The sequence below is a fragment of the Coffea arabica genome, chromosome 10e (genome assembly GCF_036785885.1).
Source record: "Coffea arabica cultivar ET-39 chromosome 10e, Coffea Arabica ET-39 HiFi, whole genome shotgun sequence".
Classification (NCBI taxonomy): domain Eukaryota; kingdom Viridiplantae; phylum Streptophyta; class Magnoliopsida; order Gentianales; family Rubiaceae; genus Coffea; species Coffea arabica.
The window spans coordinates 3,342,219-3,362,189 of record NC_092328.1 but is presented as its reverse complement, the minus strand read 5'-3'; the positions used below and the strand labels follow the sequence as shown (position 1 = coordinate 3,362,189).

The 19,971-nt window shown below is 37.3% G+C and overlaps 3 protein-coding genes and 1 non-coding gene across 7 annotated transcripts; 3 read left to right on the top strand and 1 right to left on the bottom strand.

The window, feature by feature from the left end:
• Positions 1 to 1,930: 1,930 nt before the first annotated feature.
• Positions 1,931 to 5,550, top strand: LOC113710963 (protein TIC 22, chloroplastic). Of its 2 annotated transcripts, none has more exons than XR_003453051.2 (9): positions 1,931 to 2,420; positions 2,490 to 2,552; positions 2,955 to 3,029; positions 3,343 to 3,393; positions 4,219 to 4,278; positions 4,379 to 4,447; positions 4,689 to 4,724; positions 4,960 to 5,158; positions 5,241 to 5,342. XR_003453051.2 is itself a non-coding variant. In XM_027234067.2 (9 exons), the coding sequence occupies exons 1-8, from the start codon at positions 1,965 to 1,967 to the stop codon at positions 5,050 to 5,052; spliced, it is 903 nt and encodes a 300-aa protein (XP_027089868.1). In that variant the 5' UTR covers positions 1,931 to 1,964; the 3' UTR covers positions 5,053 to 5,077; positions 5,241 to 5,550. The 2 variants fall into 2 exon arrangements, 1 of the variants encoding a protein (XP_027089868.1); XM_027234067.2 differs by having other exon boundaries at positions 4,960 to 5,077; positions 5,241 to 5,550.
• Positions 5,551 to 7,530: 1,980 nt separating this feature from the next.
• LOC113712176 (UDP-glucuronate:xylan alpha-glucuronosyltransferase 2-like) lies at positions 7,531 to 10,755 on the top strand. 2 transcript variants are annotated; one of them, XM_027235470.2, is made up of 3 exons: positions 7,531 to 7,817; positions 7,924 to 8,560; positions 9,594 to 10,755. In XM_027235470.2, the coding sequence occupies exons 1-3, from the start codon at positions 7,647 to 7,649 to the stop codon at positions 10,532 to 10,534; spliced, it is 1,749 nt and encodes a 582-aa protein (XP_027091271.1). In that variant the 5' UTR covers positions 7,531 to 7,646; the 3' UTR covers positions 10,535 to 10,755. The 2 variants fall into 2 exon arrangements, with proteins under 2 accessions (XP_027091271.1, XP_027091272.1); XM_027235471.2 differs by having other exon boundaries at positions 7,690 to 7,822.
• TRNAR-CCU (transfer RNA arginine (anticodon CCU)) lies at positions 8,906 to 8,978 on the bottom strand. The gene has a single exon. It is a non-coding gene; the product is annotated as a tRNA-Arg (tRNA).
• A 1,940-nt stretch (positions 10,756 to 12,695) lies between the features above and the next one.
• On the top strand, positions 12,696 to 19,691 carry LOC113712021 (protein WEAK CHLOROPLAST MOVEMENT UNDER BLUE LIGHT 1-like). Of its 2 annotated transcripts, none has more exons than XM_027235296.2 (4): positions 12,696 to 12,944; positions 13,062 to 13,179; positions 16,493 to 17,395; positions 17,654 to 19,691. In XM_027235296.2, exons 3-4 carry the CDS (start codon positions 16,523 to 16,525, stop codon positions 19,526 to 19,528), a joined length of 2,748 nt encoding a protein of 915 aa, XP_027091097.1. In that variant the 5' UTR covers positions 12,696 to 12,944; positions 13,062 to 13,179; positions 16,493 to 16,522; the 3' UTR covers positions 19,529 to 19,691. The 2 variants fall into 2 exon arrangements, with proteins under 2 accessions (XP_027091097.1, XP_027091098.1); XM_027235297.2 differs by having other exon boundaries at positions 12,804 to 12,944; positions 13,076 to 13,179.
• The last annotated feature ends 280 nt before the right edge of the window (positions 19,692 to 19,971 follow it).

The window sequence follows — 19,971 nt, the reverse complement described above, 5'->3', positions numbered from 1 at the left end:
TCATGAGTTTTCATACATCTTTAGCTTTAAGGCGTATAGAAGTAAAATTAAGGGAAATAGAAGCAATTAAAGTGCCGTGGCTTTAATGTCTATTGGCGTATAGATGTATGGCTTTAAGGTGTATAGAAGCCTTGGGAATGTGTTCTTCAGCACACTTAGAGGGTGGGCAATTGCTGCGCAGATCATCTGGTTAAGATGGGGTTGAGTCAATATCAGGTTTAAAAGTGTTATTTTTTTTTTTTTTTGTCGATATGGTAACTTCCTACACTATGGGGAGGGGAGGGCCTGAAGAGATTCTAGGGTAATTCGGAAGGGATTGAACCACCATCGGACTAGACAGGTGCACTACGCACCAACTTGAATTTTTTAAATAAGGCCACATTTAATTGTGATAAATTGGTGAAACCCTTGCCTCTCGCCCCATTATGTCTTAATGCATTGGTTGGTTTAAAAGTGTTAATGAACAACCTACTAAGTCAAAAGACCTCATAGATTAGGCTAGGTGTAGCCATTCCTAACTTAGGTTCTTGTTAGAGACCAACTCCTTGGTGCGTGTGCCAGGGGAAGGGGGTTTTGGGGGAAGGTTAGGGATAATTTACCGATAAATTCCCTTAAAAAATGTCTCTTTATCACATGATTTTTTGAATGTCTAATTGAATCAACTTACCTCTGTACTATTATAAAATTTTCAATCATGTATAATTATTGGGTTGACTAACCAATTTCGAGCCGAATTTGGCATGTTTAATGCATCTAGATCCCTGAACTAACCAAATAACCCTCCCCATACTATATAAATTTTTCCTTTTTTTTTTTGGTCCCATAGAAGCCCGAAGACCCTTTACACACTATATAAAATTTCACAAAAAAAATTGTGAACAAACTTTTGAATTAATAAAATAAGTCAAGATGAATTGTGAATGGCATACTTTCTGGTAAAACTTTTCAACTCATAAAATATAAGTACAATGTACTTAACAATTACATTTTTTGATATATTTTGTAATTTTAACAAACGAACCTAAAATAGTAGTCATAAGCTAATATACAGTAAAATCAATGTCAATTATGATTAACCAAAAGTTACACAAATTTAGAATTTTTAGCGATATGGGAAATCACTAGATTGTTAGAAAGTTTTTCATCAAGAGCAAGTAATTAAAAAAATTTGGTAATTCACTTATTTAGTCAATTCACGAAACCAGACGCATTGCACATACCAAAATTTAGCCCGAAATTGGGCTACCCGACCCAATTCTACCTGATTGGAAAAAACTTTAATAGCACAGAAGTTGGATTGATTCAATTAAATGTTTAGCGAGGCACTGCAAGGAAGAAGCATTTTTCAAGGAGTTTACTGAGAGGCATTTTTCAAGGGGTTTACTCTTTACTGGGATTAACTCTTTAGAACATCCACAAGAATGAAGGATTTTTGTCAATTGTCATCATCTACATCTACATCTACTTCTACTCTTACTTTAACATACTCTAACTTATTTTGAAGAGTGATCCAAGATGGCCACGAGAAATCGACGAGGATTGAATCACCATCAGACTATATGAATGCATCACGTACTCATATGAATCTAAGGATGAATGATCTATATGCATTGGTGAATGCTAATGCTTTGCCCAAATTAGTATACCATGCATGTTTTGGGATTTGCCGTCTGCTTTGTCAGAAGTTTAGACCCTATTCAAGAGTAAGTTGTCCAAATCGAATTTTTAGTGCATGGTAGGCCACTGGGAAACTGGAAACAGAAGATGCAACAAAACAATGAAACAACTTGGCCCGATAATCGGACAATCGAAGTCAAAATGGCCCAATACAATGATTACAAGGGTAATCAAAGTGGAAGTAGCCCAGCCCAATAGTCACCCAAGGCCTCGACTTTAAAATAAGAAGTTCCAGAACTTGGGGTCCTTTCTTTTTTCGCCCCTTCTCTTACAGTAGTCAAACAGCTATGGAGGCCCCAAAGAAGTCGGTAGGCCCCACTTCTTCCAATCCTCTCCTCTCGTTCTCTGCTTTCCTCCACCAACACACCCTCCGGCTCGGTGCCGAACTCGCGAGTCGACTCGAAGATACGAAACGACTCACCTCTAAACTCGCCGCCAATTTTCCGTCCTTTCTACCACCGCCGCCGGCACTACTACTGCCAGCTCATTCTTCTTCTTCTCCTCTACTTCTGCCTTTCGCTTCTGCTTCGCAATCTCAGCAGCCGCCGCGCCATGATGCTGCCGTCGCCACCTCCTCTGAAACTCTAAGCTCCGACCACGTTGCCAAAACCCTAGCCGGTACTTCTGTTTACACCGTCAGCAATTCGAACAATGAGTTCGTACTAATCTCTGATCCTGATGGTGCGAAATCTATCGGCTTACTTTGCTTTCGCCGTGAAGATGCTGAAGCATTTCTAGCTCAGGTGAGAGGAAATAACAGAGAGGGTATCATAGTAATTGGGAAACTGGAATTGATGGTTTGGGTTTTGTAGGTAAGGTCAAGGAGGGGAGCAGTGAGAGGTGGAACAAAGGTCGTTCCAATCGCACTTGAACAGGTGAGACTTCTTGTGGTTTTGTTTCTTTTCTTTTTCTGAATGTAAATTCCCAATTAAAAAAAATCGTTCTTTTTGAACTTTTTGAAATTGAGGCTTGAGTCATTGAATGGGGGAGATAAGAATCAAACTTATTGCTTTAAGACCAGGAAATAATAAATTTAACCATTGGACTACAAAATTATAAGTTGGTGTAGAAGGAAATGGTCCATATTTCATGTCTTCTGCCATGTATTTATAGTGCTTGTTGCCTCTGAACAATTTTAGTTTGCCACAAATCAAGTTTTCGCTAGCTAAAAGCTTACATTAACTATAGAAAATGCTGCCAAATTCACTTATTTATTAAAAAGTGGTGCAAGCTTAAAGTGAGTTTTTGGTCATTGGTTACCTTTCTTTGTTTTTCAGGTGTACATGTTGAAGGTTGAAGGCATTGCCTTCCGGTTTTTGCCTGATCCTGTCCAAATTAAAAATGCATTGGAGGTTGGTATTTTGTATTTCACAAGTCCCATCATGTGGTGATCCTATTGCTAGAACCTAGTGACTACACATTTATGGAGATAAGCCTTATTTGCGTGCTAAAATGTTCATATGACGGATGTATTTACCACATCGTGCTACTTGCGGCGATTTATACATTTTACCATCCCCTCCCCCCATTTCTTTCTCTGACTCACTTACGCATAAACACAATTTTGCAAGTATGATTGTGTAATTCATTCCTGAGGACAAGCTGTTGTTCTCGTGTAGCATTGGAACCATGTAATTTCATCTCAGTTTCTTCTTTCTTTGCTAGCTAAAAGCCTCGGATGTCATGAGTGGATTTGATGGGGTTCCTGTTTTTCAGGTATGCAGTTATTATTCTTGAGCATGCCCCTATTGTCCATAATTTGTTGTTTAGTGGTGCCTTGTGCTCAGAATTCAAAGTTAAAGATGACATAATACATTAAATGGCTTCTGCTATTTTGTGTTTTGAGATGGTTTGCTGACATTGTTAACACAACATATATAATTACAAAGTTGTGTTTTTCAAGTAAAAATGAGAAAAGAATTTCCCTATCTGGAGTAGTTTAAATTAATTAAACAGCCAATTGACAAATAATTTAGCCTTTCAGCGTGAATTTTTATTTTATGTTTATCCCATGTATATTTGTCTACAGATAATGTACTTATCTATTTCCCATAATTAATGTTTAGTTCTTTACAACTTTTGCTGCAGTATGAATGTTTTATTGGGCATAATTTACCAGAGCTCTAAAGTTCCCCTGTCCCTGTCCCGATTTCCTGCTAGAGGGAAAAATTAAATGTTTGGGAGGAATAAGTGTGTAGGATTATCTGCATTCATAGGCTGAATCAGAAATTTTCGTTTGAAAGAGCGAACTCTAATTCAACTAAAACTTAAGTATATAATTTGAAATATTTTTTAACTTTTTGCGGGAACAAAAGTTTAAATTTACACAGAAATTTTTTGAATATTTCAACTTTTCAGGGGAGAAAAACTTAATTTTTCAAAACCTGACTGCCACTCCCTAGTTCCGCCCATATCTGCATTCAAAATTGTAAGCTATTGTTCATAAGTATCAGAGACCCCAGTCTAAGTCCTAACTACTTGCGTCAGTGTGCAGCTGGGATTCTCGCAATCTTATTTTATCTTCTATTTATATATTTGCAGTCTGACCTCCTTGTGGTGAAGAGGAAAAATAAGCGCTACTTACCCATATACTTTCGAAAGGTGTGTGTGAAATCTAATCTTTGTTCATGTCAGAGACTGGAGAGGGTAATGAACTAATGGAATACGTGATTTACATATTTGGGTTATATTGGTGTGACAGGAAGACCTTGAGAAGGAATTGTTAATGGTGGCTTCAAGAAGAGGCCCTGCTGTTTCTCAACACATTTTGGTACCAAATTCATTCAACTCCCCTTTGTAACACTTAATTCTTTCCATGAATAAATACTGTTTATAAGCAATCTTCCTGCTGTGGGTTCTGTTCTAGGATAATGGCAATTGTAGAAAAGCATGTACTGCTTCGTTATATACATGTAAAAGATGTCTTAAAATGGTTGTAATTACTTAAATGTACAGTCTTTCGAAGTTTCATTGTATGACTGATATATTTATGTTTCTCTCATATTTGGCAGGTCGGGAATCTGGAAAATGTTTTGAGGAAAATGGAGGTACATGAATCAGAACATTGGAATCTTTGAAGGACCATGTTTTCCCAAAACTAATTTTTGGTTTTCTTATCAAACTGAGTCAGCAGACTCAGCACACACACGTTTGGAAGCACTTTAAACAACTTCACTTGTTTCTTGATGTTGCACAAAATATAAAGTTTAAAGAAAATAAGTGCTGATTGAAACTTTTTTGTTATTCTATTACTGAGTCGGCATCTGTACTCCTTTCTTGCAGATGAGTGAAAGGAATTCTGGTTGGGAAGATCTAATATTTATTCCTCCAGGGAAAAGCCACTCACGACACATCCAGGAAGTTACAAAATCATGAATCTTGGAGACAAACTTCTTAAAGGGTAGGATCTCACATAGGAAAATACACGGCATATTTCTAAATTGACATCAAAGCTGGCCAGCGGCAGAGATTGATGACTCTCGTACACACTTTAGCCCTTCTTTTTCCGCAACAGTCTCTTTTTTTCTTGGGTGGTCATATGTCGAGTTTCTTGAATGTGCTAGGTTTATGTTGCTGCGTTGCTGGAAGATTTTGGGGAAGAGATTTATCCCTCATGAGATTATATAAAGTTTTAGGCAGCTTGCTGGAATGCAAACTTTCATCCACCTTTTTGTTATTTTGTCCCGAGTCCTTTCAAGTGGATGGAGCTACCCTGTGGTTATCTGCTTCAACAGAATTGTATTTAAACATGCTGCTTAAAACTGCTCCAGCTTCATTCTTCTGATGACACTGAAGTGTTACAAATTTTTAAGACCTCTGTGATTGTTGACTTTATTGGGTATCATATATGGTGTGTGCGTCGCTTCGTTAGAACTCAGAGCAATCACTGCATTTGGACGTTTGCAATGTTGTGATCCACGCACAATGTAATCAGCAGCAATCTCAGATGTCATTAGATCCAAAAATACAGAAATGAAGAACTGAACAAGAAAAGAACGGCGTTTAATGATTTCCAGGAATTCGTTTTCAGGTGATAGGCTCCCGAGTACAAAGCCACTTCTGGTTATTTGTGTATAATCCTAGGGTGCGTTTGATATGAAGTTTGAAAACTAAAATTTGAATTTATTAAATTATTGAATTGTTATGTATTTTTAATACATTTAAGTGTATATCACATTAAATGATAAATGAATAATTTAGCACTCGTTTTTTAAAAAGCAACTTTAATAAATTGAACTCTGCACTGGTCGCAAAATTTCGGGCCTCCTTTTTCATCTCCAATTGTTGGATAATTTCCTCAAACATATAAATTCCACTTTTAATAGGTCCAAAAGTTCTTTCACAAAATAATCCACCCTTTTTCGGTTAGCATTACATCCGTCCCAAGCTATTATTTCTAATACATCAGTCGGGCAAGTTTGTAATTCAACTTGGTACAGGTTGGGTATATATATTACCTACGGTTGTGGCCATCTTAATTGGTCTTGGGACTTAATCATAAACTAATTAGAATGACAGGTCATGATTAGCCTGAAGATAATGCAGCAAATGAATCAAAATTATGATTCTGGCTCTGGTTTTCATGTAATATAAATTAGGAAGATGTTGACGAAATTAGAGCAATTGTGATGGTCTAACATACTAATTAGTTTGGTTGTGAGGAACAGTTAACTGGTATGGTGTGATTATCAAACAAGAAGGCCTTCCCAAAAAAAGTTGTTAAATCAAATGTGTTTCCTCACCAAAATTATGAGCAATGAAATCGTTTTAGAATATCGGGTATTGGTGGCCTCGCGATTTCGTAACAGCAAAAAGCGACTACTTATGTACGAAATTGACAGGGCAACCATAGAGTTGTTGGCAAGGCATCTCTCTTATCTGCTCCTCCATACATTCCTGCTGTGATTTTCTATTGCTTCGCTCGTAAAAAAAAAAAAATTTACCATTCGCTTAATCTTTTCTTTATGTTGCAGTTTTTTTTTTTTTTTCCAAACTCTAATCGCTAGTAACAAATTTAATGTGGGGTGGCATGGATTCAAGTTACAGATTTATGTGATGGGATGGTTAATTAATCTATCAGTTAGACAAGAGCAGCACAACAAGGATTGTTTTGCCAAATATAGGAAAATGTTACCCGTGGAAGTGATTAGTATTTTTTTTTTTTTGTATGTTTTTCTCGGTAGAATCAAGTTTGGATGGATTTGGCTTCCATCGTCACCATAGGTCGGAGCATGCTTCCAGAACTATAGATGGCTTATAGGAGTTCTTACAAATCGCCCATCAACACAATCTTCACATCGACAGCGAAATTCTAACACATGATCTTTTATGAGTGAGTGGTTCGTTCTTGTTAATTGAGTTAACTTGTGTTGACCGGAAAAAAGTACTAGTATGTGTGGCATGCCAAAATGAGAAAAAAAAAAAACATAAACCATACTCGTTGATACGTTTGGAAGAAATTAGACAAAGAGTGGGCAATCTTAGTTGAAGTCTTAGAGATTAAGGGAAGATTAATTATGAGATAAGTTTATCAAGTCATGCTTCTGGAAATATCACACATTGCAACATATGGCGGCGACCTAGCATTAGCAAAACCCTCCTGTATAACTCTAACAAAAGAAAATTCCAAAGAAAGAAAACACACAACACTTGGAAGTCCCCGATTGGTTTTGGTTACTTTTGTTTGAATTTTGATCCCCAAAAAAAAATAATAATAATAAATTGCTCCAATTGCAGCGCCCCCTTATGTGGCTATGCCCCTAACAACTACTTACCTCAAATTTCCAAATCCCCTTCTTAAATATAAGTCCTCTAGGTAGCCTTCTTGTAATTAAATTGTAAGCTCGAGTGCAGCATGACAATTATAGCAAACTAAAGTTGAAAGTTGAAACATATAAATCATAGCATAGTTCGCCCACATACAGGCCAAAAAGGTTGTTCGCGCAGCTAGCTTTTGAAGTCATCAAAATATGATCAAGGCTATTTTTCCAAAAGCTTTAGTTATTCGGATCAATATAGCTTTCTTGGCTTTGTTCTTGTTGGCTTATGCATTTCTCTTTCTCTGGCCTTCATCAACTTCAGTCTACAATGCGAGCCCTGCATCTTTTGTTAGATGCTCTTTGCGCGAATGCCATCATAAGGTAAGGTGAGCTGACTGGTCAGGTTGTATTGCTGCAACTGCTTTTTATGAGTTATATACATACAATGTCAGATATAATTCAAGTTTGTGTTATCTTCTTTGCTTAGACGGAAAATGGTATCAAGATGAAGGCAGTCCTGGAAGAGCCGCGCAACAGTCAATTCAACAGCCCTGACAGGATTGTGGTGAAGAGGGAAAGACCGAGTTTCTTGGACGAAATGGGGCGAGGGATGATGATTGGGATGGTGAATATGGAGGGTGAAGATGTAAGTGAATGGAAGATGCTTGGACAAGTTATTCCCGTTTCTTTCGAGCCAGTTTCCGAGCTTTTTGAATGGAAGGATCTGTTCCCTGAGTGGATTGATGAGGAGGAAGAAATTGATGGTCCGTCCTGCCCAGAAATACCAATGCCGGATTTTTATAAATATGCTTCAGTGGATATGATAGTGGCCAAGTTGCCGTGCAGAGTTCAAGAAGAAGGATGGGGAAGGGATGTGCTCAGGCTGCAGGTGCATCTCATAGCTGCCAATTTAGCGGTTAAGAGAGGAAGAGGGATTTGGAATAGGAGGATAAAAGTGGTGTTTTTGAGCAAGTGCAGGCCAATGCCTGATTTGTTTAGATGTGATGATCTGTTGAGACAAGAAGGGGATTGGTGGTATTATGAACCAGACTTGACAAGGTTGGCGCAGAAGCTTTCATTGCCAGTTGGCTCCTGCAATTTGGCTTTGCCTCTCTGGGGAAAAGGTACAAAAATTTTTCAGTTTTGCGTCTATTGCCTTTACACCACCTATTTCATGGAACAATTTCACCTTTTTTTCTCCCTTACAAATTTAATTTGCTTCTTCTATTCGTGAAATCTTTCAAACAGTTTCACAAATTTAAACCATAGATATATATATATATAACTGGGTAGACGGATATTACGCATTTGTTCCTTTTGTTTACTTCTTTGAAGCAAGTAGAAGACTTTCATCATTAAACCAGAAAGAAAAGAGTGAACTTTACGTCTTGAAAACGCCCACAAGACGGAGAAAAGTGAATGGAACATAACCAGGTAGGGGTCGGAAAGTGTTAAAAAAAATGCAAAAGCGCGCCGGGTAGGGGTCGAACCTACGACCTTCTGCTTAGGAAACAGACGCTCTATCCACTGAGCTACAGGCGCATTACATTTCTATGTCGGTTACAATTTGTAAACAAGATGTCCATTTCTCGGTAGTTGGTATTTGATACTTGAACAAACCGAAAAGCCCGAAAAATTTTGCTTTCGTTGTTTTAAGTATCATGTAAATGCGCGTTTTTAATCTTTTGGCATACCAAAAGAAATAATCCATTTGTGATGTCTAAAATATATATACATATATATATATATTTGAAACAATTTTAAAGCAAAGGCGCATTGTCTATTACGTAATTCTTGTCGAATCACTTTAAGTCTTTAAAGACTTTATAGGTATTATCGTACGTTTAATCAGAACCTCTTAATAAACTGAACCTGTATAAGAATCGAGTAACCTGTATAAGGATCAACTCGATGGCATAACCCACAAATGAGGAAACAAACAGTTGTACTTTGTAATCTTAAGACCACTTTACTTGTGTGTTGAATTATTTTTTAAGCAACATGTAGTTGATAGTAGCAGCATTAATTATTACTTCATTTCCCATTTTGTATGAAGAGGCATTACATTTCATCCCTTTTTTCTCATTTACCATATTTGAAAGGTCAACATGTGTTTTTTTTTTTTGGGCTACATAATTGACGATCACTTTATTTCAGGAATCCACGAGGTGTACGACGTGTCCAGGATTGGGAAAAAAAGCACCAGAACAATCAAAAGAGAAGCCTATGCTACAGTTCTCCATTCCTCCGAAGCCTACGTTTGTGGAGCAATTGCCCTAGCCCAGAGTCTCCTCCAAACCGGAACCAAACGCGACCTTATCCTCCTCCTGGACAGGAGTATATCCAAACCCAAAAGGGAGGCCCTCGCAAAAGCCGGGTGGAAGTTCCGATTCATCGAGAGGATCCGAAACCCGAGAGCCGAAAAGAACACCTATAACGAATATAATTACAGTAAATTCAGATTGTGGCAGCTCGCTGAATATGACAAGATCATTTTCATCGATGCGGACGTTATCGTCCTACGTAATCTGGATATTCTCTTCCATTTTCCTCAAATTTCCGCTACGGGAAACGATGGATCCATTTTCAATTCGGGTATCATGGTGATTGAGCCGTCGAATTGCACGTTCAACATGTTCATGCAACGTACCAGAGAAATTGTGTCGTACAACGGAGGCGACCAGGGATTTTTGAATGAAGTTTTTGTATGGTGGCATAGGTTGCCTAGAAGAGTTAATTTCTTGAAGAATTTTTGGTCGAATTCTACGGTGGAGGCTGCAGTCAAGAATCAGCTATTGGGGGCAGATCCGCCTAAGCTGTATTCCATACATTTTCTTGGATTGAAGCCCTGGCTGTGCTACAGGGACTATGATTGTAACTGGGACCTTGAAGATCTGCATGTTTACGCAAGCGATGTTGCTCATCGAAGATGGTGGAAACTTCATGATGCCATGGATGAGGGCTTGCAGAAATTTTGTGCATTGCGGAAACGAAGGAAGATTGACTTGGAATGGGATAGGAAATTGGCTCGGGAAAAGGGATTAAAGGATGGACATTGGAGAGTGAATGTTACTGATCCCAGAAAATATACTACTTGAATTGGTTTTGTAATTTTTTTTTTTAACTTGCCTTTCTTCTAGTATTTGTCTTCATTTTTTTTTTGTTAATTTTTTTTTATTAAAATTGCATAGGATTTTGCGCGGAGGGATTTATTCAACATGGTTCGTAATTTATTTGTATAGAAAATTATTCTGCTCGAGTCAGTCACCAGTACCAATAAATCAAGCATAAGTTACCAATAAATTGTTTGTGATTACCATTTCAAGTGACCAGCAAGTCGTCCGTTTGATAATCCAAAATTCATCAATTAAATTTAACGGTTTCAGATTTTAATATATTCAGAGGTGTTTGGTAATAAAAAAAAATAGAACATTTTAATGAGTTAATTAACTTTGAATTGTTTAGACAAAACTCAATCAAAATAGTAAGTGATAAGCTGTTCACTTATCGGTCAGTACAGAATCTCAAATAGGATGCTCATGAATTGCTTAATTACGTTTCTATGAACTCTCGTTAGGTTATATAAACTAAAGTAAGATGCTCATGAACTTTTTTTTGAAATAACTAACTACTAATCTAAGGTGTCATAAAAAGGAAAAAAAAAATCTATAAACCTCAAGACCATATGTACATATGTATATGTATATGTACGGCAATGTTACTTGTTTAGTTCCTTAGGAAGAAATGTCTTGCTAATCAGGCAACCTTAATTTATCTGAAAAGTTGCCTGTTTAAATTTGAGGATTGGGTGAAAGGCAAGAATGGAAAGTTGAAAATGAGACATCAAACCAAGTCTTAGTTGAGCAAACCACTATTAGGTACACCTAACAGTGCATAAAATATACACTATCTCGTTGACGAATTACTGATCAAATTTATTCATTATATCCCACCTACGCATACCCCGTCATTAAACCAATAATGAATCCAACTGTAGAGCTATTTCTTAAATAAATTTTGACTTCCACTCACCCCCATCATTTTTTCTTTTTTTTAAAAAAAAAACCATAGCAAATTAACAATACCTTGACAAGTATTTTCATTTTTTGGTTTTATTTTTTTGAGTATAAAAAAAAAATCTTTGGTTTGTCTGTGGCCTTTTGGGGAAATATCCTTTTTGTGGAGGATTACATGAATGGCTACTTTTGGCAAATATGGCAAAATCAAAGAAGACAACCCATTATCAAGAGCCCACAGAGCAAGCAAATGAATTGAACACTAAAGGGAGAATAATGACTATGTTAATCTTCTGCATTGGGACCTTGGGACCGGATAGAGGAAGCTTTTTTGGGTCGAACGGCCCAAACGCATGCGCAGATGAAGTTTGAATCTGATATATAGTCCAGTCCAGCTACATGTTGTTGACTTTTCAGAATCAAATTGGAGGGCCAGACACCAAAAGGGTGCAGATTTTTTTGTACATATGATTATGATATGAATAATAAAGTACTATTTGATTTTATTATAGGTGTAATAATTTTATTTCCACCCATTGTATTTTTGTGCAATTCAATGATTTTCCTATTCTGTATAGAATAAAAAGGTGCACTCCGGGGGAAAGGGATCATTAAACAAGTGAAACCTGACAAAAACACCAAAATCAAGAGCCAATTTCATTCCTAGCTCTAGATTGTAAACTAATTTGAAATTTAAAATATATGTATATAAAAAAAAGAAGACCTTGAAAAAAAAAATCCAAAAGTACAATGACGAAACCCCCGACACAATTTGATGTTGTAAAAGAAAATTTTAAATAACACAATGTCAAATAGGTGTTTTTTTTTTCTTTTTTTTTTGATAAAATAAGTAGGTATATTTGGTGCAATTATACACGTAACGTGATACACATTATAATAGATGGTAGTGATTAATTGGATAATAACTAATAGAGAATTTTTAATGACACTCGCACTATCGTTTTTATTAAATAATTTTTATTTATTATATTATGTAATAAAATAAATGATGGGAGTACCGTTAAGCAAGAAAAGGAGTGTTACTAATAGCATTTTCTCAACTAATAATTAAAAAAAAAAAAAAACTTGGATAAGACACGCGCTAGTAACGGAGCGTAATGACAGCACTCCTTAATGGGCGGCGACTTTAAATCAGTCTCCACTTCTTTAAATAGAGTAGTATTTATTTTTTTAAAACAAATAAAATTTATATATAAAAAAAGAAAAGAGTAAAAGACAGAAAAGCGAGAGAAGGGAAGACAGAGAGAAGAGCTGACGACTGACAAGAAACAAAAAACAGACCAGCACAGGTCCTCTGGTTCGCAGATTATGCTACGGCCATTAAAAACACTTGTACCTCTTCTTCATTTATGTACCACAAAATTTTCGGACAATCAAAGTTGACAATTATCCAAAATCCCAATTACTTAGTGTCCTTAAATCATCCAAACAGCTTCAACTCACATCTGCCTTTGACTCTTGAATACAGGAGGTACTAGTATAAAGATTACCTTCTCTTGTTTTGGCTAAGCTTTTAAGAACTAATGAATTGTGGGTTCCATTTTTTTTAATATATAGTATTATATATGGTTTTTTTTTTCTGAGGCAGTGAATTGTTTCCAGCTGATTGGAGAAAATTGAAGGGTGGCTAATAATTTTTGGGAGGCATATATTTTGGAGGTCTCCTTTTTTACTTGCCTTTCTTTTTCGTTCCTGGCGTTTCAGGGGTACGTCTCTCTGTCTCTCTGTCTCCCCTTTTCAATCTCTCCCTTCATCTCTCTCCCAATCTAAATAATTCTCTGATTAAACCATGACTAATCATTTAATAGCCTATTGATGCTCTATGCTTCGTTCAAATTTGAAATATGTAGATTCTTCTGCAGTTAATGGTGAATTTTTGTTCTTTACTGTATTTGTTTGGTTGTTACGGTTTTGCATGTGCATTTGTGGAATTCTTGGAAGCAGGATGAGGTAAATGATTGTGAAAGATGTTAACTTTTCATAAGATATTAAATTATGTAAAGATGGATTCTTTTTCAATCATGATGAGCTGGGGATTAGGTAGAATCTTGCGCCAATGGAATTACAATGGAGATTTTCATCATGTCTTTCATGCGGGAGAAGAATGTATGCAAAGCTCTGCTGTATTTTCAAATATTTGTCAGCCCTTGTTTCTCAAGATATTTAGGATGTGGGTTTAGATGTTGAAAGTGGTAGAAAATAGTGTCAAACATCTAGTATTATAGCATGATGTTTCGTCTTGATTTCTTGAATTTTCTGGTGTGTGGTTTAACCTTTTTTTTTATTATTCTGTAGGGTTGCTCATATAATATTGTGCGTCTTTGTTTAAATTTTGTGCTTTGACAGCCATCACGGAAGTTTCCAATGTGATTAATTGTATTTGAACGCTTTATCCCTGGTGCAGGTTTCTCTTTTATGAATGTTAGTTTTTTCAGGTTTCGGGGTGGGGGAGGGGGAGGGGGATAGATTGTGTAAGGTGATTGATTTTTGGTATGGCAATTCGTAGATTGGAGCACATCATTATGTTAATGAATTTTATGTAGTTCATGTAATAGAAAAGGTGTTGTTTATCTTGTCTGTATATATTTGACTCATCAAGCACTATTTACAATAACGATTATGTCATTTTTTTTTATTTTGTCATCCTCTGCTACCACTGGATGTCTGCGAGTTATGTATCCTCAAAAGATTGATGGTTTTTGGGAATTTTGTAGGCTTTTAGGTGGTACATGCCCTGCCAATCTTTTGTGGTGTGTATATAACCCATGTAGCTATGCCTTCACACCAGTTGTGATTCCATCATTTGCCTTCTAGAGATGTGCTAGAGAGTCTGCCTCCTATATAAGATTCATGAACATGAAGGTTATGCAACTGAAGCTACTTGAGCTGGACCCTCATTCCTGCCAACTAGGAAAAGCAATTTTTCGAGGCTTGACCAAAATAGTGAAAAATTTGCTCAACATTTATTTGGAACAGGAGAATATAGAACATAGAGATGAATTCAATGTTCTTGTGTATGTTATGAGATTGATATGGAAGTGTCAAACATTATCTCAATTTACCCCTGAGGCATGAGAAAGTTTTTGAGTAGGAAAATATGTAAGCTTGAAAAGATTTTCCTATAATTGAATGTCTGAAGATGAAGTTGGCACATCTTTGAAATATCCAAACAAAGGATTCCTGATACTGGATGCTCTACTAATGCAATATCTCCTGAATGCTGCAAATTATGTGTTTAGACTAAATCTAGCTCCCAACAGCTCGCTCATAGCACCTTGCAGGAAACAGCTGTCTGCTAAAGGAATCTAGTCTTGCAAAGTAATAAACAAAAGGAGTCAGTTTCCATTGCTTACCAAAGTGTTGAGGACTAAGCTTCCATCTGCATCTTTAGCCACCTCCTTCCACTCAAAAATCATTTACCTGGAGATACTAACCATCCACGAGGCTTCTTTTGCTTTTCAATTTTGTTCGTGGGATGACTTGTAGTTCAATTTTTTTGCTCATTCATAAAAAATTTCAGAGGTATGAGGGAGTTCATAGTAAACAGCATGCATCCTTAGGAAAGAATAGAGTGGACCTCACAATTTGAGGTTATTGGTTCATGATAGCATTTGTAACAATAATAGAACGAAGGAATTAACTCACAATTTCGAATATAACAGAACTACTGCGTATGGTTGGAAACCAATTCACAATCTTTAAATGTTTTCTGTAGCTATCTTTTTTGAAGGAAAAGATTCTTGAATCATACTCTGCATGCCAGTATATTTATTAATTCATTTCCTTGAGATACTTCTGAATGCAGACAGAAGCAGATATGTCCCTGCATAATTTAATTGTTTTCTAGTTTGAATTTTTTCTTGTTCTTGTTCTTCTTTTCTTCTAGTAGAAAAGCACTATGAATTGGAAAATGCTACTTAATTTTCTTCTGTTTTTTGTGGAACTGTGGTTTAGATAATCACAATTTACATAGTATGCAACATCATTTCTTTTGTTGAACTCATGACTTTGCACCAATTTGCATAGTTTCATCACAAAGGAAATATTGTTAACAGATATTTGTAAACCAAATATTTTCTAGAAGCTAGAATAGTAGCGTTTTGGCCTCCAGTTAAGATCTCTCTCCCTCTCTCTCTCTCTCCCTCTCTCTCTCTCTCTCTCTCTCTCTCTCTCTCTCTCACGCACACACACACCCCCCTGCCCCACCCCCTACATGCTTCATATGTTTTTCCTGCGGGCATGATTGTTTTGCTCTGTAAGTGATCCCTACTTCATCTGTCTCTCTCTCACATGCGTGCGCGCACATCACTACATGCTTCATATGTTTCTCCATCCAACAGACATGATTATTTTGCACTGTGAGAGATCTCTATTTCATTATTCAAGGATTGATGGTCATGTTCAGGATTTGGTGGCCAGCTGTTTGGAGAAGCACATTATGTTTCACCCTTTGAACCGAATAAAAAAAAAGAGCACATTATGTGTCCAGAATAAGGCATATCTAAGAGAGATCTGTCTAGGATGGGGCTTGTAATTCTTAGTTGTTGGCTTTCTGCTAAAACATTCAATAACTAGTGTCTTGGCTATTAGTATCTCTGTAGCTATTGCTGCCAGGATAAAAATGTGGAAGAGGTCATACTTACACTGATGTATATCTAATGTCTCTTTGATCCACATTTTTGTTTTTACTGCTATATCAGCTGATAAACATCTTTCCCTGAGTATGTCTAGTTTTACGTTTGCCAGTATAACGGGCCTTAGTCAAAATTAGTGCCTTGATTCTTAGTACATTAAAGAAAAATAAGAAAATAAAAACATGTATAGTAGTCATGGGTAATGAATATGCTTGTTAAACATTGATCTCATGAAAAAGAGTGGGCCATATGTTGCTTAACCTAAGATAATAGAGATGGTTTCATTGAGTACTTGTTGTGTCTTACGCTGCACTTCTTTATGACTGTTAATATTCACATTACTGCATTCAATTTGTTTTTATTTTTTAAGATTCTTGAATTTCAGGTACCCATTCAGCTCTTCATAGGACTTGGAATGGAGGATGTGAAAAAGATGGAGGAAAATGTTCTTGCAGAGTCTTCTACCACACCAATTGTTTCCTCCACACATGAGGATCAAACAAATAGTCATATCCCAACAGATACTAACGGGAAGGTGGAATCTGAATGTCAGCAACCACAGACGGATATTTCTGCATTAGAACATCCAAAGGATATGTCAGATGTCTCTTTTCTTGCAGACGGTCCATCTGTTCCATCAGAAAATCCGGAACGTACTTCTGATGTCACTCAAGTTGAGAAGTCAATCTCACATTCATCAACAAACATACTAGGGGAACAGGAGACTCAAAAAGATGACACTTCAACAATTATTTCAAAATCTGTTCCATCATATACATTAGAAGCAAAACCAAGTGAAATTGTGCAACAATCTTTAGAAATTGGGTCACCTGATAGTACTCATATTGAATCAAATGATACTTCCAATGGGCATGCACATGGGAATTCGGTTTTGGAGGCATCTCAGATACAAAACATAAAAGAATTCACTGTCTCAGTTCCACCTATTAAAGTGGGACAAAATGCAGGAGCTGCCAGACACCTTTCTCAGGCAGTTGATTCCCCTAGGAGCACTCATGGTCGTGATGCTATACCTTCTGCGTCATCTTGTCATGTCAGAGAGAATGAAGGTACGAATCATGTGATAGCGTCAAACAGTCCTGTTTCCAAAGTTTCCAGAACCATAAGCAGAGCACAACAGTCTGCTGGCAGCCCTAAAACTCCTCAGAGTATGGATATAAACAGAGGCCAAATTGATACGGCAGCACCTATTGAATCCGTAAAACATGCTGTTTCAAAATTTGGGGGTATTGTTGATTGGAAGGCCCATAGAATGCAGACTGTGGAGGTAAAATTTCTTCCAACTCCTACACTGTTGTCTATCACTGTCATGGTCCAGCTTTTAAATAACCATATTATCATCATCTTCTATTAAAAAATTTCATATTCCATTGGCTCTCGAGATAAGCAGCAGTAGTATATAAAATCAAGATACCTTTTGTCTTTTTTTATTCTGGTGTAAATGTTTTTTGTTCTGCAGTATATGCTTTTCTGTAATCATTAGTAATATGTTATTGGTAGCTCTGAATTTGCTTTCAATCTGCAGAGACGCAAGTTAATAGAACAAGAACTGGAGAAAGTACAAGAGGAGATTCCATTGTATAAGAACAAGTGTGACGCTGCTGAAGATGCAAAAGTACATGTCCTGAAGGAGCTAGAGAGCACTAAAAGACTTATCGAAGAACTGAAGCTCAACCTGGAGAAGGTACAAACAGAAGAGCAACAAGCAAAGCAAGATGCTGAACTTGCTAAACTCAGGGTGGAAGAGATGGAACAAGGAATTGCTGATGAGGCTAGCATTGCAGCCAAGGCTCAGCTGGAGGTCGCAAGAGCCAGGCATGCAGCTGCAATTACAGAATTGAAATCTGTGAAAGATGAGTTGGAAGCACTTCTCAAAGACTATACTGTATTAGTGACTGAGAAAGATGTAGCAGTGAAGAAAGCAGAAGAAGCTGTTTCTGCATCAAAAGAAGTTGAAAAGACGGTCGAGGATTTGACAATTGAGCTGATTACTGCAAAAGAATCCTTGGAGTCTGCACATGCTGCACATCTTGAGGCAGAGGAACATAGGATTGGAGCAGCTATGGCCAAAGAGCAGGATACCTTAAACTGGGAGAAAGAATTGAAGCAGGCTGAAGAGGAGCTGGAGAAACTAAACCAACAAATAGTCTTAGCAAGGGATCTCAAGTCAAAGTTGGATACGGCTTCAACATTACTGCAGGAATTAAAAGCTGAATTGGCAGCTTATATGGAGTCAAAGCTAAAAGAGGAAAATAATGAAGGAAACTTCAAAGATGGGCTGGTCGAATCAGAGAGAAGAACTCACAGTGATATACAAGCAGCAGTTGATTTTGCCAAGAAGGAACTGGAAGAAGTTAAGCTCAACATTGAGAAAGCAACAGATGAAGTAAATTGCTTGAAGGTGGCGGCTACATCATTGAAGTCAGAACTAGAAAAGGAAAAAGCAGAACTTGCCGCTATTAGGCAGAGAGAAGGAATGGCATCAGTCGCGGTTGCATCTCTTGAGGCAGAGATTGATAGGACAAAGTCAGAGATTGCTCTTGTTCAAATGAAGGAGAAGGAAGCTAGAGAAAAAATGGTGGAACTGCCCAAGCAACTACAGGAGGCAGCTCACCAGGCTGATGAGGCAAAATCACTTGCTCAAATGGCTCGTGAAGAGTTAAGGAAGGCAAAGGAGGAAGCAGAGCAAGCAAAGGCAGGAGCAAGTACAATAGAGAGTAGATTACATGCAGCTCAAAAGGAAATAGAGGCTGCAAAGGCTTCAGAGAAATTGGCACTTGCAGCTATCAATGCATTGCAAGAGAGTGAATCAGCTCAAAGCACAAATGATGAGGATACACCTACTGGAGTTACTCTTTCTTTAGAAGAGTATTACGAGCTGAGCAAGAGGACACATGATGCAGAGGAACAGGCTAACATGAGGGTGGCAGCTGCTATGTCCCAGATTGAGGTGGCTAAAGAGTCTGAATTGAGGACCTTGAATCAGCTGGAGGAAGTCAACCGTGAATTGGCTGAAAGAAAATCAGCACTGGAACTTGCATTGCAGAAGGCAGAACAAGCCAAGGAAGGGAAATTGGGTGTAGAACAGGAGCTGAGAAAGTGGAGGGCAGAGCATGAGCAGAGAAGGAAAGCAGCAGAATCAGTTCCGGTGGCAAACCCAACTAAGAGTCCAAGAGCAAGCTTTGAGGACAGACAAGAAACCAAGAACTTCAATCAAGGACCTGATGCCGCTGGAATTCATCAGAGGCTGAGCCCAAAGGCACATTTGAATGGAAGCAACACAGAAACTGAATCCTCACCAGAACCTGAAGTCAAGGTTGTAAAGAAGAAGAAGAGATCATTCTTCCCACGCATCTTCATGTTTTTGGCAAGAAAGAAGACACAAACTAAGTCAGCATAAGTACCTTATTTAGGTATCTAAATCACGTTTCTCATTATTGCTATGTTGCTATTTAGTTGGCTATTTCTATTGGTTTCTCTTGGGAAAGTAATTTCTAACAGTATATGTACATTGTACATGTTGAGTTTTTTATGTGCAATAAGTTGATGGGATTAAAATTTCACTTGCTATTGGGGCTGATTAGAGGATTACAAAAACCAGGTTTTTCTTTTATTGGTTTGGTTATAGAAACAATAAGGCGGTTCTGTAATATATTTGACTGCTGCTTGTGAGTGTTGATTCTCGCAGTTTTTGCAGGTTACAGTTTTGACATCCTGGAACATTGTTGTTTATTAATGTATCAACTTCTTGTTTTTGTCTCTCCAGAATTTATTATTATTGAATCCATTGAAATGCTTTATATGAATAAGCATACCAAGAAAATGTACAAAATCAGGTCAATT

Bases quoted from the DNA above. Each gene is read 5' to 3' on its own strand.
- LOC113710963 (XM_027234067.2), top strand. From the start codon at position 1,965: ATGGAGGCCCCAAAGAAGTCGGTAGGCCCCACTTCTTCCAATCCTCTC. The intron at 3,030-3,342 runs GTTGGTATTTTG...TTTCTTTGCTAG, and splicing joins AAATTAAAAATGCATTGGAG to CTAAAAGCCTCGGATGTCAT. The intron at 4,279-4,378 runs GTGTGTGTGAAA...TTGGTGTGACAG, and splicing joins TACCCATATACTTTCGAAAG to GAAGACCTTGAGAAGGAATT.
- LOC113712021 (XM_027235296.2), top strand. From the start codon at position 16,523: ATGGAGGATGTGAAAAAGATGGAGGAAAATGTTCTTGCAGAGTCTTCT. The intron at 17,396-17,653 runs GTAAAATTTCTT...TTCAATCTGCAG, and splicing joins ATAGAATGCAGACTGTGGAG to AGACGCAAGTTAATAGAACA.
- LOC113712176 (XM_027235470.2), top strand. From the start codon at position 7,647: ATGATCAAGGCTATTTTTCCAAAAGCTTTAGTTATTCGGATCAATATA. The intron at 7,818-7,923 runs GTAAGGTGAGCT...TTCTTTGCTTAG, and splicing joins TGCGCGAATGCCATCATAAG to ACGGAAAATGGTATCAAGAT. The intron at 8,561-9,593 runs GTACAAAAATTT...ACTTTATTTCAG, and splicing joins TTTGCCTCTCTGGGGAAAAG to GAATCCACGAGGTGTACGAC.